Genomic DNA, 27622 nt, shown 5'->3' with positions numbered 1-27622 from the left:
GGCACATCACAAACATGTCAGAGCTGCACACCTGCTTCTGTTTTTGATCTCCGATCAGAGGCCACAGGTCTTGAGATGCCCCCATTTGCAACACACAGATGGAATATACATGAGCAGGCCATGTTTTAAACAAAGACGACTTGAGATGCGTGGCACGGAGCACTGCTCCCTCTCACTGCCTCTTTTATTCCTCTCCCCTCGCCTCCCCGGCCCCGCTCTCTCCTCCTCGCCCCCGACTCGATTCACGACTGCTGTGCAACAACTCCGGAGCAGGAATGAATTATACATCCCTCTGCTAAAAGCATCTAAACAATGGTACAAGCAGACTAAAGGGCTAGAAGGACCGAACGATGACAAGATGATGAGAGGGGTTAGGAGGAAGCGGTGCAATAACGCACGCAAAGGGAGGACAGTTGTGTTTCTCTCCATCCTTTTTAAAGGGAGGACGGGTGGGCGGATATGGGGGCTATGAGATACAGAAATGCCTTTTTTTTTACGGCAACAGTAACTATAAATAGCACCATTACATTCTCTTTTTCCCTGACATGCGCCGTTGCAAGCATGGCGAGGGAAGAGAGATAGATGAGGGCGCACGTCTGCCTCCTTTCTTCCCTCTCCCTCTCCCTCTTCTTCTTTTTTTTTTCTCTCAATGAGATTCAGTAAAACAAAAGAGGAGATGAGGGGAGGAAAATGAATGGGGGCACACATGGAAGTGTTAAAGAGCGGCTCCATCCCCGCCCGGCTAAATGCATTTCCTATTATTGAGAGGAAGATTAAGAAAAGAATTGGATTAGTCTTACACAACACCGTTGCTCTTAATTATTTGTACAGGCGGCAATTACCGACCGGTCGGAATTTTTTTAAACCCCCAGCTGACAAGAGCGCTGTGTATACGTTTGTGTGCGGCGGAGCACATAATCAGAATATACTGCTTAGTCATTATAATCTTATATTATCACACTGAGATGAAACTACATCCAGACACAATTTCAACGTCTTTGTTACCAAGACCACATCTTAACCAGCTGTCAGGACTTCCTGTGCTACGTCAGCTTGTACCCAAGTAGTCAGAAGTTTTACAAACCTTTACATCGACAGGGAAGCTTCGATAAGATTTCAGTCGTTTACTTTTTTTTATCTAGTCAGTTCATTTCAAATTAATGTTGCTCAGGTCCTCAGGCTGAAAAATTTGGAAAAAGATGTCATATCGCGATTATTTTTTCTATTCCTACGTCTGGAGAAGATTATCAGTCGGCCCCAAGATCTCTGCAACAACTTCCTTATAATATGTTGTGACATATTTTACCTCCATCAAAAAGTTGCAGCTCCTTTGATTTGGATATTTCACGTTGACATCGACTTGGACAATATTTGGATCACGTGTTCAGCCGTAATTCCCAGTTCTTCTACCTTCTACAGGAACGAGGATATTCTAGGCTATGTCAGCTCTCACCCCAGAGACAGTTATCATGGAGTTTTTCACAAGAAAATCAGCTGGATCTACATTATCTTAGTCTGCACGCTGTCATTCTTAGATGTCATTATGCCAGCGTGAACATGGTTTGGACTCTGAAAATGGTCGGACCATCTGCGGAGCACAAAGCAGACTTTTTAACCGCCATAATGAATTATGTAATGATTAAAATAAAGTCTGCAATAAAGTCTTTCATCTGAACTTCTTTCTCTCTCTGGTAGTTGCGAGTTCCAGTGCAGCTAATGATTACTGTCATAACTGATGAATCTGCACACCATTTCATTAATTAAGCACTTAGTCGCCAGAAAATAGTGAAACACGCCTGTCACACTTTTCCAGAGTCCTTGTTGATGCTTTAAAATTGTCTTGTTCTGTCCAATTAACAGTCTAAAACCCAGACTATGATACTATAGGATAAAACAGCAACAGGGATAAGCTGCAACAAAGAAGGCTGCTGGTATTTTTGCTTTAAAAAATGACTTCATTAAAATCATTGCAGACTGATTAAGATTAGGGCTGGGTATCACTAGGTACCTCGCGATACGATACTTTCACAATATTTTGCTCACGAGAACGATAATATCACAATACAGCCATTCTGTGATAATCAATATATTGCAAGAAATGTCATCCACGATACATCACGATATCTGTGTCACTGAAGAAATTCCGAATTTATTGACTGCACTGAATCCATTTCACAGGAATTACAAAACATTGTCAATCAATTTCACATGAATGACAGCCAAGTAAACAAAGAGTATATTGCACAGTGGCTCTTCTAAACACACACACTGACCGCAACTTAAATATTATTAAATATCGATATTTGGCGCAAGTGAATCGATAACTTACCTCAAGACGAAATATCGCGATATATCGTAGTATCGATATTTTGGTACACCCCTACTTTAGAGACAGTTGTGGACAAAGAAAGACAAAGGTTCTTGTTTTCACTTTTTGGACTTTTCTCTAGTCTCTATGATCATTTTTTGTATCTCTTTGACCTTTAAACAGTTAATTAAATAAAACCATGTGAAAAGTTAGGGAGAAATACAGCATGACAGTGATTCTATAAATGTGTCACGAGCCATAATGGTTGGAAAACACTGGTTTGATCATTAACAATTTGTTGAATCCAAAATCTAAAATCATTGTATGTTTTGTTAAATACAAAAACATGTCAAATCTTAATCCGAACAGTAACAAGAGCTGAACTCATTTTAAGTAGAGCGACTTCAAAATTGTACTTCAGTGCAGTACTGGAATACAAATGCACTTCGTTTCTAACAATGACTACAGAATGCAAAGCAAATCAGTGATTACTGTTTGAACATCAATCAGATGAAATGTTTATTTCTATGAGGATACCACAGGTCATTATTTGTTGAATATGATTCAGCTGAGTATCTCGGTTGCAGCCTGACATTTATGTTATCTCTGTTTTTTTAACAAAAAAGAGCTATGAAGAGTGAGGTTTGAGACTGGCCAAGTGAATTCTCTCGACTGAACATTAAATAGGGTGAACGGTGGAAGGGAAATTATTTATATCCAGTTATTTTGGACTAATATCGCTCCCTGTCTTCCCGTAAAAATTGCACCAATGGCAGAAACCCAGTTGAAAGAGAAATGCCTGGTACAAACTGGGGGCGAGGGGAGAAGCCAAACGGCGTTTTTCTGTGCCGGCTCCAGAGGCTGTGTTTCACAGACCGAGCTGGTTCAAAGTGAAACCAGTAGTGGGTCCATAATCAAAAGTGAAGTTTGCTCTGTGTGGGCGCTCAGGCTTGTAGTGATCTCTTTCTCTTTGGCTGACTCTCAAAGTGGAGCAGAATGAATTGTTTGTGAATAGAATCAACTGTGTGACCCAGAAACAAAGCCTGGAGATAGAGGACGGGGTAAGCCGGGCCAGATGACTGTGGAGATTGTACTAACTCTGTGCCGCAGCTACGAGAACCTTTAAGCAAAAAAAAAAAAAAAAAAAGGTGAAGATAACAATGATTGGCTAATCAGCCATGTGCACGGGACGGTAAAGAACGTGGGTGCGTTCATTCCCGTTCAAACCAACTGTGCCAGCAGATGCTTTTGGGAATCTGAAGAGGTGGTCTGGCACCGAAACTGGCAGGAATCATGCAAAATGACATTTCAGTCATCCGCGCAGCTGTTAGTCTTTTTTGTATGTTAGCAGCGGCTCGGAGCTGAATCGCAAATCAGTGCAGCACTCAAAATAACCAAGCAGTTCAGCGACTGAATGTGTGGATTGGCACATATTTTTCACAGAGACGGTCAGCTTCCTCCATCTGTCATCTCTCTCTCCAATCAGCTCACTCACACACACACTCGTGCATGCAATGGCACACACGCAACACATTTGCATGCATCCCCTTTGATTTACATGCACATGCATGCAAAAACGCCTCCCTAAACGCCGCATGTACTGCTGATTTCAAACCCGGACTGCTCTGGGAAAAGTGAGCAAACCTGGTGAATCTACACGGGTTGTCAACTGAGTCCATCGTCTGCTCTCCAGATTAGAATAAATGTGAGAAGTGAGTGTGTGAATGTGTGAATGTGCGAGGAGACTGTGCCTGAGGATCTCGACAAGTGTATCTCCATCAGTGGGGGACAGAAGACACAGTCGGATCCTTGTTACACGCTTACAAAAGTACTAATTAGAATATCTTTGAAGGGTAGAGAGAGACGGCGGGAGAAGCACATCGCCCGCGGTATCGGATGTTTTTGGACAGGAGCCTGTAGGACGAGCTCGCTGCTCAGTCAGATTAAATTCAGGAGAAACAGGAACAGTGTGTGGATGATCTCTTCTTTCTGGTTTATTCTCTTTCAAAGCATTTTCTTTTTTGGAACAAAAGTCTCTCATGCAGTCTTAGTTTGACTCATGATTGATTTACTAAAGAGCACCGTCTTTGGCGAATATCAATAACAGCTGAACACTGGCATCATTAGGGGCCGGGGAATCAAATCTCAATATGTTTTTAGAAGTGATCAAATATGTGCATAGCGATGAGTGAAAAACTGCGTGCCAAAGTGCCAAAAGCTGGCATCAGATGTCTGCTCGGATTTGTAATCTTGTTTACTTAACTTTAATGAGATCATTCCTGATTTAAACATGAAATGTTGCTAATTTTACACCGCTCTGTGGGCAGAGTTCCCTCCTGGCTGTTTGTGTTTGAGAGAAAAACAACATTTGAGAAATTTGCCATTTTTGATAATTGATAACAATCTTTTTGTGTGGCAAATGCCAGTTGGAAAGACATGATGTGTTGAGCAGACGCAGGTCTTTTCGTACAGTTTAGTTTTATATTGGTGAAATAATAACATCCACGCAACTATAGCCGGTGAGGGGGGACTGCAACAACTGAAGAGGGCGGGGTGTTTACTGGGGAAATACAGGTCACAGTCCCCTGTATTAGCGTACAAGCCGGGATATTATTTTTTTGTGCTATTCTAAATACCCTGGAGCATTGTATTTCCGTATTACTGCCCAATCCTGGTGTCCTGGTGGTGACATAAAGAGGTTGTTTTAGACCAGAAGTTAGAACATTTCTAGTCGGGTGCATGGTGATGATAGTAGATGATAGTCAAAAATTATATTTTCCAAACCCTCACCTAGTGGTTTTTTGTGCCCAGTGTGGGCACAAGACTGGAGCTGCAGACATTATACAAAATAATTTATGTTCAGCCCAGAGAGAAAGCCTTTCTTTATATCTATTCAACTGCTTCTTGAAGACAAACAAAACAGAAGTGTCATTCTTTCAGCAGCATGTTGAAACTTTACTTCAAGCTGATTCAAAGTGTCAGGCCGAATAGGTGTTGCTGCCTTTCACAGGAACAGCGAGCACACGGTTACATAAGCCGGCTAGGTATTCCGCTCCAGGCCTCACATGGTTTAGGTGTTTCTGTTTCGAACTCGGAAATAAGTAGGGCGCGAGACCGTTAACCTGATGGATCCATGAGTCATAGCCGCGACATTAAAATGTGTGAGCCAGATCTGCAGTCTGATCAAAGAGGCACAGGTGAGTTCGGGCAACGTTCACTGAACACAACATACAGTGACTCTGAATGAAATACAAAATAACGTGCTTTCTGTATTTTCTTATCCAACTGCTGGCTTTGTCTTGGTTCGAGCTTGGCACGTCGGCGCAGCAAGGGGTTAAATACAAGAGCGTTGCGTAAGCGTAGCCTGGTGATATACATCTAATGATCCATAACTAACAAGACATGGCATCTGGAGGAATTTCTTGTCAAGTTCCTTTTAGGCTTAGCGGCTTTGACGCATTCATTAACGCATACAAAGCCGGCACGAGGGGCTCACTAGTCTGAGCCGCCTGAGAACGGTGGCACGAGTGGAAACCTGCGCAATTACTGGTCGACTAAAATACAATAAAACAAGTGCACAAGAAACACATATGAAAGCTTTGAAGCATTATTTGATGACCGTTTTTTTACTCGTATATTCTCATTGTCAGCTGCAGAGACAATAAGGTTCGCCTGCATAACTAACTACCAAAGCGAAGTCATGTAACAAGTTACCCAGCCAGCGAGACTCTCTGTGGGGCTCTTAATTCACCCTGACATCCTATCAAAAGTTAACTGTGCTCAAACTTCACAGACTGCCCTCTCCAACCCCGGGGCCGGATCAGCTCTGACTGGTTGGTCCTGTGTCAAGCCGGCACAGATGTGTCTCCGGCTTTGAACATTTTATTTCTCAGCTGCGGAGAAAGGGGGGCGAAGGGGAGGGATAAGAAGCGAGAGAGGGTGAAGAGGAGGAAAAAGTTGTAGGGGGAAGCGAGAGAGAGAGAAAGCGAGCCTGAGAAAGACAGACGAACTGAGTCAGGGAAGATGGGAGGGGAAAAAAAAGACGGAGTGAAATGACCCACTTTTACAGCACACACAACACACACACACGGGCTAAATATAACCGCGGTTTCACTTTGGCTTGCCGTGGAGCATGTATCCCAGGCATAAAGCTGTTAACGTGCGCTGCTTCAAAAAGGCAAGACAGCGAAAGGGCGACGAAAATAGATTTGTTTTAATTTAGAGCCGAGTAACATCTATAAATATTTGATAAGCGACACAAACTTCCTCTTTTCTGGCGACCGCGACAGGAACCACAGCGGATGAAGTTTAGGATTTCACTGGTTCTCCGCAGTAAGGCGATACGCTGGACGTCTTTTTAACCTTTCACCTTTCTGAAGTTTAGATTGCCAACTTTAACTGCGACAGCTACAGACATCTGTATCTCAGTGTCAGAAATGATGTAGAGGAATTAGAGTATCAGCATGGAGGTGCTGCACGAATATTGTGGCAAAATACATGTTCTTCTGTGTCCCCAAATGAAATCTGTAGGAGGGTAAAACAATATTCAGTGTCAATGTAACAGCAAGTTCTACTCGGACTGAACCTTGGAAGACTTCTGACAGGTCCTCTCTGCAAAGGTGCTGAACCACCAAGGGATGAAATCTGCTCAGGTGAGATGTCAGAACTCAGTGGCCTCACATTTCTCACACTGTTTTTTTTCCAAACACATCTTAATAGCACAGTTTTGACAGTGGCAGCCTCCACGAGTGCTATAAAACACAGCAAATGTAACATCATAAGACGTGCGGGAAGCCACTTTTGACTTTCTGTCTTAGCTGATTTAAAAATGTTGAATTATTCAGCATCTGCATTTTCTCTACGTGACGTGTAAAACCTCCCTGCACCAACAAAGCGGCTCAGTCACCAGGATGAAATGTTAGTAGAGGTTGAGGTTTCTGCAAACCACCGATACATTTACATTTGTGCGTGTCATGCTCAGTACAAGATTGACCTTTCGGTGGTTCGGTGACTACAGTTCAAGACTGTGTTGAAGCATTTCGAAGCATGAGACCAGCTGGATCATTTCAATTTTAACTTGGGAGAGAATTTTGTGGCAATAAAAAACAGGTATATATATATTTATATATATATAAATATAAAACAAAGGATATAATCTGTGATTTTTGTGCCTTAGACCATAAACGGACGGCGTTGTCGCAACAAAAAACTGAAAACCAAACCTAAAGAAATGTAAAGGTTCAAAATATCCTTGCTTTGCAGAAACGTCCAGTGGCAACATTTATTCTGATGATTGTTTTTTTTAAATCATTGTAACTATTATCTTGCTAGTAAGTTCTGGTGCCCTTCACAACTATTGGAGACTCTCTAGACGTCTGCACGAGTTCACTTGAGGCCCCGTGTGGACTTAACTGTGGTTAACTGTGGATTTACTCCGGCTCGCATGGATTTCCCCGGGAACAGCCCCATTAAATCCGTGAGTCAGACATTTAGAGTCTGCCTTTATTTACCTGCTCTTTTCCCTGCAAGATCGCCTCCGATGCCATTCAAGCTTTGGCAGTCCGGCTCTCTTCCTCCTGCCCGGTCTGACTCATCATGACCTTTCGGGGGGGCGTCTTTGTGGACTTTTTAACCGTCCTGCTTTGGCCTTTTTGCGCCGACTGCCTATCTGTTGTTGCTGACGTCTGTTTTTTTTTTGTTTTTATTTTGCCCTCCGCCAACACAGTGAACTCTTAAGTTAACTTCTGAGCTAACGTTTTGGGCCCTCTGACTCATGCATTTAAAGTCCTGAAAGTGTTTCACTAAACCATTACAAGAAATTCAAACTACGAACACAAACATTACGATTGAGCTCTGAAGCGATTCAAGTGATTTAATTGGTAGCGTTTTAATTAGCTGTAATCTGCTGCCAGCAGAACTCTCAGAACACGCGCCTACCAACAATTACAATTAACCCTTTTTTGATCTGCACTTGTGCGTCTTTCTAGGCTGCTGTCCAGCTGTTTTCAGACCATCTGCAGCTCAGCTCTCGGTGGCAAACAAGACTTGACTGAAGATTTCCGCATCCCAACTCAACTAGGAGTACATTTCCCACCTGGATGACCTTCTAAACCCCCCAAAACTGCTTATACATACATTTCCCTGTATACAAGTAAGCATTACTGTTGTCTAAAATTAGATACTGCCCGAGCTCCACCCTTTAAAAGTCTCAGAAGAGCGAGCTCTGCAGCGCCATTCCCCATAATGACTGCCTTCACCTGACTCCCTCCATCTGTGCCCACTCAGTGACGCGCAAACCGTCGCAGATCTGCAGCTTCAATCAGTCAGCAGAACAGAGCGCCGAGAAAAACTCCGTGGTCATCAGGGACCGGGAGCTGACAAGCCGCCAAGTTCCCTGCACTCGGCACAGCAGGGCGCCAAATGATGCAGAATATTCACCGGCAAACAGCACAAAGGTCGTCGTTTGCGAGAGAGAAAAGAGGGCTGGAAGTGATTTACAATGCCGACGCGATCGATGGACGACCGGAGCGATATTTATCTCCTCCCCTGAGTTTAATCTGCCCGACACTCATACTTCAGCGGAGGTCGATAAAGCTACAGTGTACAGTAGATTTTGTTCTGGCCTGTTTGGTGACACGGACAAGGACCCACGCTGTCAGCCGGGGTTAATGTTGCAGTGCATTAAAAAAAAAAAAAAAAAAAAAAAAAAAAGAAGGCCTGAATAGAGGTCGATGCGTCAGGGAACTCACGTAAAACAAAGACGAGTCCTCTCACCATTCAGCCCGTCGCTCATCTGCATATTCATCAGATCTAAATGCGGAACAATCTACGCCGTTTCCCCCTCTTTTTCGTCGCTCCGCTCCGGCATGTGCAAAGTGTGTCAAGTGCAGAGAGTGGCTTGCAGTTGGAGTTGATAGAGCCGTGGCACAAACGCATCCCGAGGCTACAAGTGACACTTTTCACACACCGAGTGAGAGATCTCAGCGCAGGTGCGGCATGAATATGGAAATAACTACAGTCCCCGAAGCGCTCTCCACCTGGCTGTGCTTATGTATGCTAACGACATCAGAAGAGGATGTAGTTTTCCAGATTAAGTACCAATGACTTCAAACTTACTCGGACTGTCTTCGTTACATGTTAAACATGTTTGAGAGGATAAATGTAGGTAATGTTAGATGACGTCAAGGTGCGAAGAGACTCGGCGCGCTCCGACTGAGTTTGGGTGCATCTTTGCCCCTTTCCCTGCAGGCGCTGAAGTAGTCGCACTCATTTTGTCTATTAATTACTTTTGATGACCTTGTTTTGTGCACACAGTCCCGCTCCACACAGGCACCCAGCTGAGAGCCAGGGGAACTAAATCCCCCGCTGTGAAATCAAAAATGAATAAAAATAATATAGGCAATAAAAGGCTAAGTTTAACCTGTTGGTTTAGGCTGATTTGACCACACTGAATACATTTGGGAGGGTGTGAGAAGTGGCGCCGATGACCGAGGGATAGTTTTGGAGGCATTTTGGGAAATATGCTTGTTTGCTTCCTTGCTGAGAGTTGGATCTTCTCATGTAACTTCGATGATGCTCCGATGTCTGCAAGCTACATATAAATCTGAAACCAGCCGCTGGTTAGCTTGGCTCATTTTATTTTAGCTTAGCATAAAAACTGAGCTAGCCTGGCTCTGTCCAAAAGGAAACACATCTGCAGATCACACACATTTTATTTTGTTGAACCTTTACACAGAAAGCTCAGCTGAGTAAGCTACGCTAACTGGCTACTAGCCTTAGCTTTGCCTTGCATATCGTGGTATCTTCTCATCTACCTCTCATGAAGAAAATGAACAAGGTCCGTTCCAAAAATGTCAAATCATTCCTTTTTAAAAGGTGCGCTATGCACCTTATGAGGCCTATAAACAGAGAAAGAGTTGCTGACACAAGCAAAAACAACTACATAAAGTCTTATGTTTACATTTGTGTCTGCAACCATTAGAGCCAAACATGCTTGTATTGTCGAGCTTCTACGGTTCAAGAATATATGACTACATACTGTAAGATCTGTCGTGCACCTTTAAGGGGCATTACGTCTGTTGGTTTTGTTGTTTTTGTGTTTAGAAATATTTTGTGTTCATGCTTCTAAATTTAGATCTCTTTGAATCTTCTTGGCTTAGGTTGGACGGAATTTAGGGATATGAAGATATTTGAAAATAGTCCAAGAAATGACATTACATCAGCATCAACACCAATGTGGGCATGGAGGACTGTTTCTTTTAAATGCAGAGTTCCAATTAAGCAACTTATTTAGTCTATAAAATGTTATACAATTAATGTTCCAACACCATTTTTTCTTTTCCAGTATGGAGTCTGATTGCTAAACCTGCGTTAAAGAACCCTGATCTAGTTTCACAGCAAGTCAGAACTGAAAAACAACACAAATATCAACAAATGCAGACTTGACTGTGCTCTGGGTCACAGAACTCACTGCCCATTTATGCATCTTGTCTTCTTGTTCGGTGAAAAGGCAGGGTCCCGTATCAGGCTAATAAATAACCTGGTATCGAACTGTCGAATCGCATCAACTCGCTTCCTGATTCAGCACGCCTGACACCGGTATCGTTATGGGAATGAGCCTAATTACCACAAGTCAAGATGACACATTCAGATGTCACAGACGACGTTATCACGTTTCACAGTCTGCTATGAAAGGAGGGCCCATTGTCTCAGGTCTGTTCTCTGATACAGCACCGCGCCGAACAAGAAAACACATAAAGCAGAAGTGACAAAAGCTTAGTCGTGCCTTACTCTCGACATCTGATTTATTGCTCTGTGGTTCTGTTTCGCCGCCTTGACTCAGCTTTTTTTTTCCTTTCTTTTTTTTTTTTTCGTAGGGGTTATTTCACCGGTACAAGTCGAAACTGAAACGAGTCCATTCCCACAAATTCTGCTTAAAAAACAGAGTGTCAGTCAGGTTTATCCACCTGAGCACCGCGCTCTCTCTTCTCTCTGCAGCTGACAGTCAAGACAAGGGGAATGCAAGCTGAGCCGGGCTGAGGCGCTCGGGCCGGAGACAGATCCGTTAGAATTATAATGAATCGTCTCCTGATGCCTGCCCGGCAGATCCTCTCTCAGGTGCGATGGGGAAAGTGCGTTGATGAGACTCTAACGTGTGAATGCTGGAGGAAGACTCCGGGCCCAACGCGACTTGTTCAGAAAAATTCCACGCGGCAGCACTTTGGCGCGTCGCATCAAACATGGCCGACGGTCCACCCGAGGGGGGATTACACAACGCCGCCGCTCTCCTGTGACATTTAAAAAAAAAACCCATCTTCTGTCACCTTAATCCCATTTCCTGCTGAGTAAGGTCGGGGCGACGCTCCTTCGCCGTCGCGGCTCCCGATTAACTCGACTAAAAAAGATGTAATCCCATTCCACCGGCTCAAATAAACATGTTTATTCTGCTAATTCTATTCCTGGGCCAGATCCCGGGGACGGATTTGAAATGAGTTTTCTGAATGGGTGCACAGGCACGCGGAGCAGGGCAGGACATATCAAGGAAAGGCTTGACGCACGGATGCAAGAGAGAAGGAGTGGAATGAACAGCCTCAGCCACGGGGGTAAACACTGTGGCGGCCGGACACTGGCTCCACTTCCTGCCTCTCCTCTATGAGTGTGTGCATATGTATACGCAATCCGTCACATTCGCCTGAGTGGAACGCAGCTCTTCACTCTCGCCCCGAGGTCGTGTCGCCCTCTCATGGCCTGACATTGAGAGCAACGCTTTGCGCTGGTGACGCGCTGGTCATTCAACCACAGCATCCTGATTCCGCGAGGACCCCCCCCCCAACATTTGTTTATACGCTGTCAACCGTCCACTAAAAGGTGCTTAAAATAGCGCCGCGTCATCAAAAAAAAATTAATGGAAAAAAACGGGTGCGCATGGGTGTGCAGCACTGAACTCCCCCTTTGAGGCAACTTTGGGAAAGTTAGCACAGCAGGCATAATTTGCTCTTTTCAAATAAAACTGTGGAATTAGCATAATGCCACACTGTTCGTGCTGCAAGGTAATCTACTGGCAGTTTAGGCTTATTCGATCGCTCCGCCAAGTGCTTTCCCGGATGACTTTGGATTGTGAGAAGAAGATGAAGTCGGGTTCAAGTTGCCGTCTATCTCTGTGCCCCCCGCTGGGCCTGAATGCCGGTCTCCCTGGAATCGATGAGGAGGATGCTGATGTTTTGACATAATACTTCCGTCGGTCTTAAGAAGCCGGTGCGCTCCGTCAGAACTGCTGATGCACACCTTCCTGATGTTCCAGAGCTCCCACAGAGGTGGAAAATGAGCAAAGGTTTGATCGTTCTTTTCTCTCCTTTCTGCACAACTTTAATACACAACTTTCAAGTGTGCAGACACTTTCCAGATAGCAAAAAAAAAAAATGTACCAGACACGTTCATCCGGCTCACACGCCACGTGGAACGATGGCACTTGGGCGGTCCACTCCTGTTCGCAAGAGATTTGTGCCAGTTCTGGTTTATCAGGTCACACCATGACCAGCTTGTGGCTCAGATCTGGCAAACAGGGGTGGACCACCCAAGTGCCATCGTTCCACTCGGTTTGAGGGCAGGATGCATGTGTCTGGTGCGTGACAGGGGCCACAGCAATGTTGCTATTCAGGTTATGATTGCCTCCATGAGTGACAGTTTCTAAAGGCCCCTCATGATTTGATTTCAGAGAGCTACGCTGTGATTATAAAACAATCATAGATGCTTCTTAATGCAACTTGCTGAAAGTCTTGTTAAAGTCTCGAGTCATTGTTTTTTTGGGCAAGTCAAGTCACAAGACGTGTGGAGTCTAGTCCTTACTTAGAGGTGCCCTGCGTATGTTTGGAAAGGAAACTGAAACTCTAAATTTAAATATTCGCAGTATTATTGAGGTAATGATACAAACTGAGAAATATTTATCTTTTCCATAACTGAATAAACAAGCTGTCCTCAGAGGAAAACCAGGTCAAAGCTGCACCTAGAGAGGTGGCAGGGTCCGCCACATAATAAACAAAGTAAAACAGTATGAAACTGTGTCGTCCTTTTAGGTCAGTTTCTTCATTCAGTTTATTCAGTCGTGCAAACAAAGAGGTGTTCGCTTATTTAGTTTGTTTCGGCAGAATAAAACAGTCAATGAAGATCTTTCTCTTCTGATAGGAAAATGCCTTCCCCAAAACTACAAGGTGAGTTCCCCCCCCCCGGATACGTCAGTCCTACCTGCAGTATCTGATCAAGGTACTGTCTCTGATTCCTATTCATGAATTCAGATAAAAGAATGGTTTTAACTTTCATCATCTTTGCTCACACTCAGCCATTTTCACCAAAACTCAAGAAAAAGCCAAGCTGAGAACGTAAACACGGAGCACACACGCCTCTGTTAAGTCTCCACACTCCACACTGGTCTTTGGTAAACGTAATGTTAAGAACTGGGTTCAAGACAGGTCTAAAAACACTTCTGACTTTGTACTAGGCAACCGTTTGTCAATTCTATTGGCTGAATAAACGATCAATCGTTAAGTCGTGACTTTGTCCGTGTCAGTTGCTGTGAGACCGCGGTGTCTCCGACTGTGATGAGGACTCGAGGCAGAATGATCACCAGAAGCCTCGACTGCTGCGCCTAATTAACACAATTAAAAAGGATATTAATCTGTATGTGCGTTTCTGGTCTGTTGTGTCTTCTGAGCGCGAGCACAGAAACCGATGACGTGTCCTGTCTCAAAGAGGGCGTCCGACTTCCTGTCCGACATGATGTAACCGTCCCCGAGGCTCTCATCTCTGGTCTTACACCTCTTGCAGAAGAGTTGTGTCATAGAGAACCAAACGCTTTCAGAACCGGCAGAACGTCCTCGGCCGGCATTTAATCTCCTGGCCCGTCTCAAAAAGATCATTGCAACGAGGTATTCATTTTTCACAAACACAAAAGGTGCCTCACAAAAAGGAAAACGCTCCTCAAATGTTGTAGAATTTGAGCTAAAAGCATCCATTATTGAATTTTCAGGTTATTTATAGAACCTGATTAAATTGTTCACTAGAGTGTAAACCATCAAAGTATCATCAGTACAGAGCTCTGAGGACGGTTGTGGGGTTTGTTGTCATCTTGCACTCGGCTAAGTGAAAGTGCATTCCGAAGCAACGCTCGAAAATTGGGTAAGCGCTCTCCAAAGTGCCGGCTTTCTCAAAGAGCTTATTGTCTTCTCATGTGTTATAAATGATTAAATAGCTGACCCATATTTTTCTGTCTTCGAGGGGTTTGGCGGAGCACTGGAACAGAAAAGCAGTGACGGTGCAGAGCTGTTGTGATTTCCCCTCAAACGTCACATCTTAAATCACAAGCGATGGTGCTGGATCGAGCTCCGTCCAGTCCGCAGGGACAGATCTGCTCCGACCGCATGAGAAATAAACAAAAGCAGCTTTAATTATATCCAAGACTTTTTTTTTTAAGCAAACTGTGGCAAATTTAGAAATGGGGATGGTTTTGCACTGTGGAAAAACTGAGCATCATCTTAGAGGGAAGGGGACAGAAACACAACTGAGATAGGATGATACTCGACATGCATATTCCTACGTGCCGATGTAATATATTCATTGTAAAAGTAATTATCGTTTCTTTCAATTCGTCAATTAGTCATTTAATCTACAAACGGCATAAATAATATAACTTTACTTGATGAAAAGATGATGTGACTGCCCAGACGCTCGTTACTTTACAATCCATCCATCCAGAGCAGGCTTCAAGCCATCATCAGCGCCCTCTGAGGAACTGGTTGCAGCTACTGGTGTGGTTTAGGCGCAACAACCGGCAAGAGAAGCAACTGTTCGTCGAAAACAACAATGGTGGCTCATAAACAGGCTGGCAAAGATGCTGCTATGGCAACGGTTCTATCAGAACCGGATAGTTGGCATGGAAGGGATGTTTTCGCTGTTCTCTCGACAGTGATAGACCTACACATACCCATACCAAAAAATCTACGATCGCCATCGTCAATTGAGTTTGGTTAGGTTTAGGAAAACGTTGTGGTTTGACTCAGAATAACTACATTACTTATTTTAACTGAAGTCGCATATGTTCACAACTGAAGTTACATAAGTTACAGCTGATATTCCCTTCAGCTCTGAACACGAACCACGGCCTCTTGGATAAAAGTCTTGTGCTTGTTTGACCCAACCGTCCATCCCGGACCTCCTCCTTATGCCGACTCATCGCTCTTCAAACCTCCTTTGCTGCCGTCATAATTACTTTGGCCACTAGAGGTCACCACCGAACAACAAACGTAAATACGGGTCATAATAAGCTGCTTTCACAGTCGTTCTTTATGGTTGTTTTTATGATGAGCACTACCTGGATAGACAGATGGATCGCCCAATCACCTGCCAAGCACTATTTTGAAGGGGACTGCTCTTTTTCCAAAACAGTTTCCAAAAGGTTCTCCAGATGGTTCTGTGCAACAAACTATCTCAGTCAGTCATCAGTGACTCAGTAACTCACTTTCAGAACCAAATCCAAACGATGTGGTTAGATGACGGTAAAATCCTATCGCTGCTGGTAAAGGTACATATCATTCAAAATCCACCCAAAGTAAAAGTGCAGACGCATTAGCAGTGAGCAAACTTGCTTCCTAAGGTAACGAAAATGGGCTTTTGCTGAAAATTCGCCGGTTTGATTGAAATATCATCAAACTTAACATTATGGGGTTGGTAAAACTGATGCATCCGTCGCTCATCACGAGTCGGGCCCCCTTAAAAGAACCACAAGATTAACGTTGAGCAGCTGTGAGGCGATTAATGGAACAAAAGAGAAAGTTCTGCCCCACAAATCTCATACTCATTTGGACTTTTAATCGCAGTGAAATGGTGGATCATTTGACCTCTTCTGGCCACGAACGGCTATTTAAATGAAACCGTCTGAGAAAGTTTAGAGGGGAAATATTGCTTTGATGAAACTTTTAACAACTCAGACATTTGAGATGTGACGCGAGGCCTCAATCCGACGGCGTTGAGCTTTTGAGAAGCTCAAAAAAAATGCTCTGCGAGTATATTTTGAATCCGAGTAGTAACCTCTTTTCCATCACCCAAATAAAGTACACTGAAACTGTATTCTAAGGCTGTACTTGAGTGAGTGCGCTTAGTAACTTTCCGAGTCTGACTTTAATCCTGCCTTCCTCCAGCGAGGCAGAGCCATATCATCACAGTCTTCAAGGAGAAACTATTTCAAAGTATTGTATATCAGCCACAGGACAGGATGTTTCGGCTGCTCCGGCAGAATCCGACCCGACCTTGAGTGTTTGGAAGCGCAGGTTTTCTTCCCTAATTCTGTCAGACGTATTAGTTATAGCGGCTCTGGCAGGGATGAGGGGCGACCTGACTCATATAATTCATCTCTGCCGGTGACACAGGTCGGTGAATCAGGGCCGAATGCAAACCGAGGTGTCCTGTGTCTGGCTGCTTGAACCACTCGGGTCACAAATTGTATTGACAACCTTTTCAAAAAGAAGAAGAAGAAGAAGAAGAAGAAGAAGAAGAAGAAGAAGAAGAAGAAGAGACAAACATGCATATAACTGTCTCTGGTATCTCGCAGCAATAGTTCTAAGAGGTGATCATTTTGTAAGATATGTGAAACTGTTACATGAGAACGATATCATTTGACAATTTCATGCTTGTTGAGAGGATGAAGCACATTTCCCCACAACTGATTACATCTAACTGAATGCTGATGCCGTTGAAATGTTCATCCGTGGGCAAGAGAAAGACCAGAAAAAGGGATAAAGAAGCTGGTTGAGCCATTCAGCTCGGAACAAAGTGTGCATCTGCAGGCAGCCTCGGCAGCCGCCTTTCTCTTTACTGCTTTTGAAAGGCGAATCTCCAGAGATGCATGAATGCAACTATACAGGCGGATATGATGCCGCTGCTGCTGCTGTGCTCTCTGTATACCATTAAAGAAGCATTACATTTCAAGCTCCGAGGCAGGTGGCGATGTGTTTACACCTGTGGGGTCAGCCGTCACAAGACATTTCTCAATCCGAGAAGGCCACAGATAGAGAAGCTGCTTAGAGCTCTCTGCTGATCCCCGGGCACAAACATCTGATTTGCTTTCACTGCGAGTTTACAAGCAGACGAGAGTGACGGCTTGCGGTCCAGGAGTTCAGAGAGCGAGAAGTGTTGCTCCAAAAACCAGCATATTTGCTGTTTTCACACGTGTCTATTTTTAGGTAAGTGACATGAGAAAATATGCAGGAACTAAGAATCGCAGGGAGCGCGCCGGCACTTCCTGTGCTCTCAAATGCAAATATTAGCTCGCAAACACATAAAGGAAAAAAAAAGTCCACTCATAAATCTCTAAAGAGGAAACAGGGGAGACAGGTGGACATTGTCAGAGGTAAATAACCTGATCTGGAGGAGGTATGCAGGAGTGCCATGGAGCTCATACCAGCCATACCTGCATGACCAAACGCACACTGGCCACAGCTGGGAAAGAGAGCCAAGCATGCGTGTGACACTCCACCCCCTCCTCCAACATACCTCTCATCGGATTCTGGATCCACAAGATGCCTCCGATAAGGTGAGGAGATTGGCCGAGCATCCCGGGTCACCGACCGTCACTGTCACCTTATTTAATTTTTTTTCCCAGCCTCCTCCTAAATCGTCTGGAGCTCCTCTTCCCTTACAGCCAAAAGAAGAAGGAGGACTTCAGCCGGTCCACATGTCGCACCACCTGCTGCCAGATGAGCAGCCTCAACCTGACTGGCTCTCGGGCGCGCACACACACACACACACACACACCGGCGCTCTGTTGCGCAACAACCCCGCTGGATAACCTCTTGCAAAAATTAATTTCCCAGATTATACAAAAAAAAAAAAAAAAAAGTATCCTCCAGGGAGCACGGCGCGCCTCACACCGGGGGTGATTACGCTTCTCGGATCGCAGACCTGTTAACCAGTCTCCAATCGCAACGCGCGCGCGCACACACACACACACATACAGCAGCAACAGCGATATACACACAGAGAAAGAGGCTGCGCGTTAACACGGGTCTTTATGGTGTGTGTGAGTGTGTGATCATGTACCAAGACCGAGAACAGTGTAATAAAAAAAAAAAAAAACAGGGAGAACGTGAGCAGGACAGTGTACGTAATGCAGAGAGAGCAAGAGGCTGCACCGCCACCCAATCACAGCCTCTCCACAGTTGACCCGACGGTGTCTGGGTTGAAAGCGCATCCAGCACCGACACACACACACAGCCTCCACACCACCAGTCTCATCATGTCAGCTGGAACTCCTCAGTCTCAGTCTGGCGTGTGTTCAGCGGCAGGCTGCACACACACGCACACGCACACACACGCACGCAGGTTGACGCGCTCTTACCTTCCACAGCCATCGCGCCGCGCCGCAGCTCTGATCATCACTCAGGACACAATGAGGAAAAACCGGGCAGCCAGGCGGGAATGTGAAAGTCAGCGCTCCCTCATTGTACCTTGTTTGGCGTGTTATCATCACTTTGCTGCGGGCGAGCCGGAGCGCACAGCTTCTGCTGCTGCTGCTGCCGCGCCTCAAAGGATCCTGGGAAGTGTAGTGCTCAGCGCTTTTCTGGGAGAGGCTGGGGAAGAAAGGAAGGAAGGGCAAGTTTCAGACGTTTTTTGCAGAGAAGGAAGGGAATACATTTAAATTAGGAACTATTTAGATTAAAGGTCAGATAACTTGTAATACAAAAAAATCTTAAAGATGTTATGTAACATTTTTACATTAAAGGTGCGATATGTAGTTTTGGGGAAGACATTTTAATCAGAAGAAAAAGGTATTTTCTATACACGAACAAACTCTCTTTGTTTTCATGACAAAACCAACCTTAAAGGACAACACAGTTTCATACTGGTTTACTTTGTTTATATGTGGACCACCTTTCTAGCTTCAAACAGTGTTCAGTTATGGAGAAAATAAATATTTCTGAGTTTGTATTATCACCTCATATTAAGATTCTGAGTTTGAATTTTTTCTCGAAAACTACATAGCGCCTCATTAAAATGTCCAAAGACAACCGGACAACTTGAGCTTTGTTCTATATTTTGTTGAGTTGTGTCCCTAATGTATCCAACAAGGCTCCACCCCCGATCAAATATGACCATGAAGGTTATATTTTGACAATTATCCACTGTTAATTTGGTTGGTTGGTTTGTTATCAGGCTTACACAAAAACTGCTGAACAGATTTACACAAAACTCGAACAGAGGATGAGACTCGACCCAGAATAGACCCCCCTCTAACTTTACAATTTCTAGATTGATCAATTCATAGTTAAGTGTGTATCATAAAAGTGGTGTTAATCAGTGAAGAACATGCTGTGTAAGCATCACAGACTTTGTGTTTTCTTGCAATAATCCAAAATAGAATAGAAAAAAAAACACCACAAGCTTTTGAAAACGGAACCTAACTTCTGGGTTAGCCTGCAAAAATGTCACCCCTGCTGCACTTGATAGCAAGGGAATGTTTGAAAGGGCGTGGCCACTGTCCCAACCGTTATGGGGGGAAGGAAAAATTTAAAGCATTTTTAAAACAGACGCTGCAGCTGGAAAGTGAGAGTTCATATTAAAGCCATCACTGTTTAGCTAGCAAGTTGAATGGGCTGCTCATCTCCCTGCATCCGATGCAGCATTTAGGTCTGGTTGATCACAGTCTCAGTACTCTGTCGAGGCGCTGTGACAGTCTGGCACCTCCACTGGCCTCACTCCTCACTGGGTTACAGTTGAAATCAGGGTGATAACATCACTGGCCGCTCCTCTGTTTGCGTCCACAGGGGCAGGACGCATCAACCGTATAGCCCTGTCCGCCACACATCCATAGACTCAGCTCTGCGCGCTCCACTGATGCAGGCCATAAAACAGCAGTGTATTTATAGAAATGGCTGCGTCGAAATGTGCATACCATAATTATCAGGTTGTCAGACTGAGAGCCACAGTAAAGATGTGTTAATCCTCTTTGGTATGCTAATTAAGTAGCGCTGTTTTAACACGACACACCTACTATACCCCCTGGAGACACACAGTAGCATATGCAGTGTGTTTTTACCACTGACTTATTGTGTCGAGAGGAGGAAACAGATTAAAACAATCGATTCAATAACACGTTTTCTGTCAGCCAAGTGGAAACGTATGATCTGGGAATATATGTAAATTAGCGCCTACTTTATATATAGAATCATTTGCATATTAAACAGAACATATCACAACATTTGTACAATGTGCATAGGGGCACAATGTAGTTTTGGAGAAGACATTCAAATTTGGAACTTTAATATTTTAAACACTGAGCAGGAAATATGATACAAACTCAGCAATAAACTCCTCAAAATGAGTCAGAGATGTTGGGGTATTTCTTTATTCTGTGTTGTTTTGTGAATATTTCTAGTCCCCGAAAATAATGCCACACATTTCATTTTACTTCTATTGCATATCCCATAACCCAATATCCCTGATTAAGTCTGAGTACTGCATTTATTTTTTCCAGTAATTAATAATCATGCCGTTTCTCAGAGGAAAATAAGGTTCCTATGACTTTGTTTGTAGCTAGAAAGGTGGCAGGGTCCGCCACATGTAAACAGTATGGGATTGTGTTTTGTTTTCAGTTTTTTTTATTCAGTCGGAAAACAAAGAAATTCTGTTTTTTTTTTTATATATCTTTAAGTCAAATTTTGTATACCCAACTGACCTGTGTTGTCTCCCCGTGCAACCTTTCCATCCGTCCGTCAACATTGCACATGAATAAATTGTGCACATAAGCTGAACCGTACAAGAAAAAGGTCTCAGGTCATGAGGACTTATAGTTAAAGTGAAAGTAGTATATCTTTGAGACAGGACATGCAGTACAGGTATTACAGGACCAAACACACAAGGCTCAGCCTCCCCGCCTGCACGGTATTTGGTTGTGACATTTTCATCACTGATATCCTCGTCTGATAAACCAGATAACGTGTGTGCGACTGTATGAGGAAGTGTGTCGCCTGCGGCACTTTTGTTGTGATTAACCGGATCAGCTTCGACAGGCGTGGCTGTCGGTCTGTGTGTGGTTTTTAGTGTTTTCTTCCTGGTGTCTATTAACCTCTGCTTAGCCTGTCTGAGGGGTTTCCCTGACATAGTCTTTTTCTTCATCATCCTGCTTGTCGTGATTTTTTTTTTTGCAGTCCCTGTGTGAGTCATAAGTTCTGGCATACTTAAAATAGCTCAAGAGGAGGAACAACAACCAAACAAAGGGTAGAAATGAAAAGAAAGTTATGGAATTTATGTGGAAAAGTTGCGGTTGTTAGTGGGTGCAAATACAGTGCAAACTGGGAAAAAGTTCAATAAAGCTACTATCTAATCTACTTCTGCTCTGTCACTATAATACATGAGTTTTTTGGGTCATTTCCAAATAATGTGAAACTCCATGAAGAAAGAAGGTACATAAGTAATTCATCCAAGCAACACTTAAACAACAATGGATGCCTGAGGAAAATATTTACTTCCTGCTGAGTGATCTCGGTGACCTCAGGTCATCCCTGTGGCGTATCCCCAAACTACTTTCACACTGTTACTTTGACATATTGATCATAGTTACAAGGATAAAATCTTTTTTTTAAGAGTTGCTATTTATAGAAGGTGACAGACTTGGCAGCCTTAATGGAAAAAACACAAATCAATAGGCTCAAAATTTGAAGATTAAATAAAGGAACAGGGGACGTCTGTAATTATAATTAACCCAGCTAGCCTAGTTGCTAATAAATATACTATATCTAATTTCTTTGATCTGTATACAAAAAGAAAGAAAGGATGGAAGGAGGGAAAAAGTAAGTTATGGCTTTACAAGCAAAACTTTAATAGTTACTGAGCTGGGTGGAGTGACTTCCTGGCCTTCTGTCGGATACCTGGAACCTGACCAAAATATATTAAACTAATTATTCTTCCCGTAAAACTACAACATTTATTTTATGCTAAGCTACGCTAATCAACTCAAGCTCATCAGAGAGTAGTATCAATCTTCTGAATGCTCATTAAAAAAAAAAAAAGTGACGATGTGCTTGTGAAAATGTTGAACTGCCAAATTCCATCAAGCAGAACAGTCACCTCCAGTTAAAGCCTCTGAGACACATCGGGAGGAATTTTAAGTTGTGTGTTTCCTTGTGTGATGTAAACAGTCTCAAGCTGCTCTAACTGCACATGTCTGAAGTGAGAGTAATGCATATCAGTAAACAGGTACAATCCTGCCAACAGGGGGTGCCAAAATTACCAGAAAATAAGTAAAATCTTTTAAGATCAGTAAATTTTTTTTTACTTAAAATACAGGTTTTAGCTTTGATACTACACAAGAACTTTAGTTTTTTTGTTTTAATTAAGGATATTTAAACATATAAAGCAACGAAATTACCTTGGTTGAACACTGCTATAACACAAAACATCTGTGCCGTTAGTAGTTGGGTTTGATTACATCATTTAAGGTTACTATGAACAAAAAATGTCTTTTACTTATGTTGGCAGCCGTCGAGCTTCAACAGCGTTCCGGGGACCTAATTATCCTCTGAGGACATCTTGTTTATTCAGTTATGGAAATTTATCAAATGAATATTTCTGAGTTTGTGTTGTTTTGGCCTCTTTAAAATTATTTTCAGTACTTGATAGTGCACCTTTAAATGTAATTGTAGTGTTGAACTTGAATGTAACATTTTTATTTAAAAGAAATGTGTTAAAAATGTTATGTGTTACACATTTTTCTTGTTATTTTACATTTGACATGTAAATTAAGAGTATGTTTGGTAATTCTATGCACATTGCTGTGTACTAAAAAAAATACAGGGAAAATCTGTAAAAAGAACAGGAAAAAAGCTGTACAATTATAGATTTCCTTATTTTTTTACAGCGAACACAATGATGTGGGCAGTTGTGATTTGCAAGCCATTCATTTTTATTAAACACCTAACCTCTTTCATGTTTCAAATAAGGACGGGATCACCGTGGTTACAGATGTAAAGGTAAAATGAAGAAATGAAGCCGATTTAGATCAAAACAAATTATCATCTTCTGTAATCCTACTCTCATACATACTGTGCATGAAAATCAAACAAAGACAGACACTTTGACAGACAAGATGTTTTCAGCGAAAAGCATTTAAGCTCAGCAGGAGAAGGTTCAATTTTGTGTCATACGAGAAATAAACAAAGCGCACAACTGGACTCAGGCCTCAGTGCTGTTAGATGATTGGATAGGTGATTGGACGACGGCCCAGTGTGCTGCGAGGGAGGTGAGGGCTCCCTGGACACGGCCGCTAATGAAACACAGCTCAGCCTCGGGGTTGGTGGGATACATGTTGAAGGAACGGCCTGAGAGGTTGCCTGCATACAGCGTGCGGCCCCTGTTCGTTGTAAACATCACCGCCCGCACGTTATTGTTATACTTCCCAGACACTTGGATGATGGCTTCGCCATCATAGAGCTCCATCTCGCTGGGGGAGCCATATCTGGGACCAACGGCCGGGGACCAGACTAAACCATAGCGGAACTGGAGGCTGAGGGTTGGGAACAAAAGACAAATGTGATGTACAAAGATTGTTTTTTATTTTTTATTTTATATGTTGCCACTGTGTCAGTATTTCCCGAATCTCATGGTGTAAAATATGGTGTTTGTTTAGTAGCCACTGTTTCAACACAAAGTCTGGTGCCATTCTATACTTTTATCTTTAATAATAAATCTCACGAAAAAGGCAAAACCACCAACAAATTGATCAGTCAAAGTTTTGTTTGTGTAGCCAAAGTCCAATACAGTTGAGTCCTCTATATTAAAAGCTCTTGATTATGAAATGATGTAATTAGCTCTGCTTCATTGCTGCTGATGATTAGTAGCTGACGTTAGGTTGCTAACTTCACATATGGCCATCGACTACAGATGAAAACTAACCTCTTGGCTTATTTTGGAACATTAACAGTAATGTTTAAAGAAACTAAAACGCACTCTGAAAAGAAAATTGCAGTAATAAATATGATCCTGGTGCCGTACATTACTACTCAGACATATTCATCTGCAACGGGAAATAGTCCCCAACAAATCAACTTTTTACTCCTGTTTTGACTAACGTTTGCTGAAACTTTCACTGCTGAGCTTTAAAAGGAAATCACAGAACATTTTTACATTCTGTATGTATTAAGGAGGAATAATACTGAAAAATACATTGTGTCTCAAGTCACTGTGTTGTGTTCTGTTCTAAACCCAACCCTGATCTGTTTCGAACCTGAATAAATCGCTGTCAGTGCCTAAACATACAAGAACACAAGAAATTAAGTTTTACGTTTAAAGCAGATACATAGAGAAAACTATATAAGTCCATTGTCAGTTATCATTTTACTGATTTAGTATCAACGTTTTAAAACATGCCAGATTTCCCTCATTACGTAAGATGTATTAAATCCGCTGTTGTAAATTACTCGTACATGTACGTGATTTCTAGGAGATGTGTTGCATTACCCAGATCAATCCAATATGCGTGTGATGAAATAATCTGTTTGATGTTTACCCGTAGATGAGGTTGCCGGTGTGCTCCCACACTCGGATGGCTGTGATCCTGCCCTGTCCTGTGATGCTGTACGCAGCGCCGCTTCCTGATCCCACCGCTGGGGAGAAGGAGTACTGACGCTGAGCTGGGAGCAAGAGAGAAACAAACATTTATGAACTTTTTGTGCACTCTTCAGCAACATGCAGCTGTATTTTAAGCATGAACAGGAAACACTGCGCAAAGAAGAAGAGTGTGATGAGCTCATATTACATACAGACATCCTCATTATGATGAACTAGCAGTGGTGGAAAAAGTAAAAGCCTACTGAGCAATACTGAAGTGTAAAATTACTCAATTATGCAGCATTCTTAAAGTACCAAAAGTACTCATATTGCAGGATATCCCCGTTCAGGATAATACATACATACATATAAATACACATAATTAGAAAATCATGTAAAACATCAATAAAATTATAGCTGAGCTTGGTGAAGCAAATCTTAATAACTTTATATATTACCAGGTGGCTCAATTCACCATAATACATCTTGTACCATAGTCTGTGTAAATCCTCGAATCTGATTGGCTGTAAAATGTCAGTTCAATCCTGGGACACCTATTGAACTAGCTCGTGAAACTGTTTGTTCACATTTATAAATAAATGCAATTCTGCAAAAGCTATAAAAAGAAATGTAGGCGAGTCAAAAATACAATATTTACTCCTAAAAATCAGTGGAAAGTGTAAGTATGGACACACAGTACAGTACAGGTACCTTCTAAATTATGTAAAGGTGCACTAAACTGGAATTATCCTACTAGAGGTGTGTTGTCTGAAACCTGCCCTCTTCCCATGTTTTTGTGTTCCTTAGTATTTTGTTGTGTTCAGGGTATTTCTATGTGCGACTGGAGAAACACAGTTGATTGTTGAGTTTGATTCCTCGGTTGTCATGTCGGCTTGCCAATGTCGGCTTGCCAATTTTGGTTTGTGGTGGCTGAACGACACCGCCTACTCATCGACTTTGGAATGAGACTCAACAAGACGAAACTAATCTTTCTCGAGAATCAGTTACTGCACATTTAAAGGTCGGCTTTGGTTGAGTTTTGAGTCAAATACACTATTTCTTTTGCTAAAAACATTCTTAAGAAGTGAACCTTTAAATGGTGATACATTTTAAGTTATCAACAAATCATGCATGGGGTGCTTTTAATTACAACACTTGAATGGTTGTTTTAAGTTAATTTCCTCTACCGAAAGTTACAAAAACAAAACATGCGTTAGCGTCTGCATAAGATAGGCTGCTTTGTAATTGTTGGTACAGCTCTTGAACACACATTTGACTTATAGTAGAGAATACAGGACGTTGACACTTACAGGCAGCTAGAGTGGAGGTTGCAAGAAGAGCAAAGACTACAGCATAAAGCATTCTGTGAAAAAAGGAGAGAACAGCTTTTATACACGGCAACTCATTTTTGATAATCATCATAGAATGTGGGACAAATACTCATTCACTCTCACCTGTCTGATTTGTTGTTTTCTCCAGGATCAGGAGAAACCTTCGGCGGGTGAGATAGAACATGTAAACAATTCGGCTCATTTTGATTTCCAAAACATCTAAATATGTAGGATAGATACTGTAGAAGTCAACTGGAAGCCAATCAAATAGGAAGAAACAGCGAAATTATACTTACAGTTCAGGAGTGCATTCGAGTTTCTGAAGCATCAGAAGTCTACTGAAGTCTCCCTGCAGCATCCAGTTGTTTTATACCTTGGTTCTGCCCATTTGCATTCCCTAAGTTATCATTATTCCTTCCTGTAAGTCAAGATGTAGTGACAGTAAATGATGTAGCAGATGGGGCGATGGATGGTGTTGAACGTATGTCAGGTGTTTTTCATCTTTATCATCTGTTGACGGACTTAAATGTGATAAAACCAGTCCGCCCTCACCATTGTGTGTGTACATTAGGCTGTGGCATGTCAACGTTCCCCTTTAAGCCATTTTGTTTTTGGACCAAAAATATGTACATAACTGATCCTACGAGGAACTACTGTAGGCTGCCACTGAGGGTTGGATGTGATCTCACAACCTTGTGAATCTAGCTGCCTCTTGAGATTAATGGCGTGTAACCCTTTTAAAAATGTTCCAAAACTGCATTGATGTTTTTGCTCCTGGTCTCCGTCATTATTTCATAATTTTTTTTTTCTTCGATCATTTTATTTTCATGCTATTCTGCGTTCATTGATTTTTATTGTTACTCTAGTTGCGATAAATCAGTGTGGATAACTTACAGGTGGAAGTGTTTTATAATAAATATAGACAACCACAACCCAGTTCTTTCTGTATTTATAGAAGGTGACAGACTTGGCAGCCTTAATGGAAAAAACGCAAATCAATAGGCTCCAAATTTGAAGATTAAATAAAGGAACAGGAGGCAATAGCTATAATTAACACAGCTAGCCTGGTTGCTAATAAATATGCTTTATCTAATTTGTTTGATCTGTATACAAAAAAGAAATAAAGGATGAAAGGAAGAAAGGAAAAATTAAGTTATGGCTTTACAAGCATTACTTTAATAGTTACTGAGCTGGGTGGAGTGACTTCCTGGCCTTCTGTCGGATACCTGGAACCTGACCAAAATATATTAAACTAATTATTCTTCCCGTAAAACTACAAAACATTTTTCAATGCTAAGCTACGCTAATCAACTCAAGCTCATCAGAGAGTAGTGTCAATCGTCTCATAGAATGCTCATAAAAAAAAAAAAGTGACGTGATTGTGAAAATGTTG

At 42.6% G+C, this 27622-nt stretch overlaps 2 protein-coding genes across 4 annotated transcripts in view; both read right to left on the bottom strand.

Moving 5' to 3' along the window:
* The window catches only part of samd12 (sterile alpha motif domain containing 12), a 117932-nt gene extending 99027 nt beyond the window's left edge, over positions 1 to 18905 (bottom strand). The window contains exon 1 of one of the 3 annotated variants that reach the window (XM_030412598.1): positions 18693 to 18905. In XM_030412598.1, coding sequence (XP_030268458.1) covers positions 18693 to 18705 — 13 coding nt within the window. In that variant the 5' untranslated portion in view covers positions 18706 to 18905. Of the gene's footprint in view, positions 1 to 17848; positions 18398 to 18692 lie in introns of those variants that run through there. The other 2 variants (XM_030412597.1, XM_030412596.1) reach the window with 2 other exon arrangements.
* A 4329-nt stretch (positions 18906 to 23234) lies between these two features.
* LOC115579565 (zymogen granule membrane protein 16-like) lies at positions 23235 to 26540 on the bottom strand. The gene is made up of 5 exons (XM_030413129.1): positions 26526 to 26540; positions 26353 to 26390; positions 26209 to 26261; positions 24858 to 24981; positions 23235 to 23855 (listed from the first exon to the last, which is right to left on the bottom strand). Exons 3-5 carry the CDS (start codon positions 26258 to 26260, stop codon positions 23525 to 23527), a joined length of 507 nt encoding a protein of 168 aa, XP_030268989.1. The 5' UTR covers position 26261; positions 26353 to 26390; positions 26526 to 26540; the 3' UTR covers positions 23235 to 23524.
* Positions 26541 to 27622: the final 1082 nt, after the last annotated feature.

This window comes from Sparus aurata, chromosome 3 (assembly GCF_900880675.1).
Source record: "Sparus aurata chromosome 3, fSpaAur1.1, whole genome shotgun sequence".
In the NCBI taxonomy this organism is placed as follows: Eukaryota; Metazoa; Chordata; class Actinopteri; order Spariformes; family Sparidae; genus Sparus; species Sparus aurata.
This window is presented reverse-complemented; position numbering and strand designations above follow the sequence as displayed.

Bases quoted from the DNA above. Each gene is read 5' to 3' on its own strand.
- LOC115579565 (XM_030413129.1), bottom strand. From the start codon at position 26,260: ATGCTTTATGCTGTAGTCTTTGCTCTTCTTGCAACCTCCACTCTAGCT. The intron at 24,982-26,208 runs GTAAGTGTCAAC...TCTTGCTCCCAG, and splicing joins AACCTCCACTCTAGCTGCCT to CTCAGCGTCAGTACTCCTTC. The intron at 23,856-24,857 runs GTAAACATCAAA...CCCAACCCTCAG, and splicing joins ACCGGCAACCTCATCTACGG to CCTCCAGTTCCGCTATGGTT.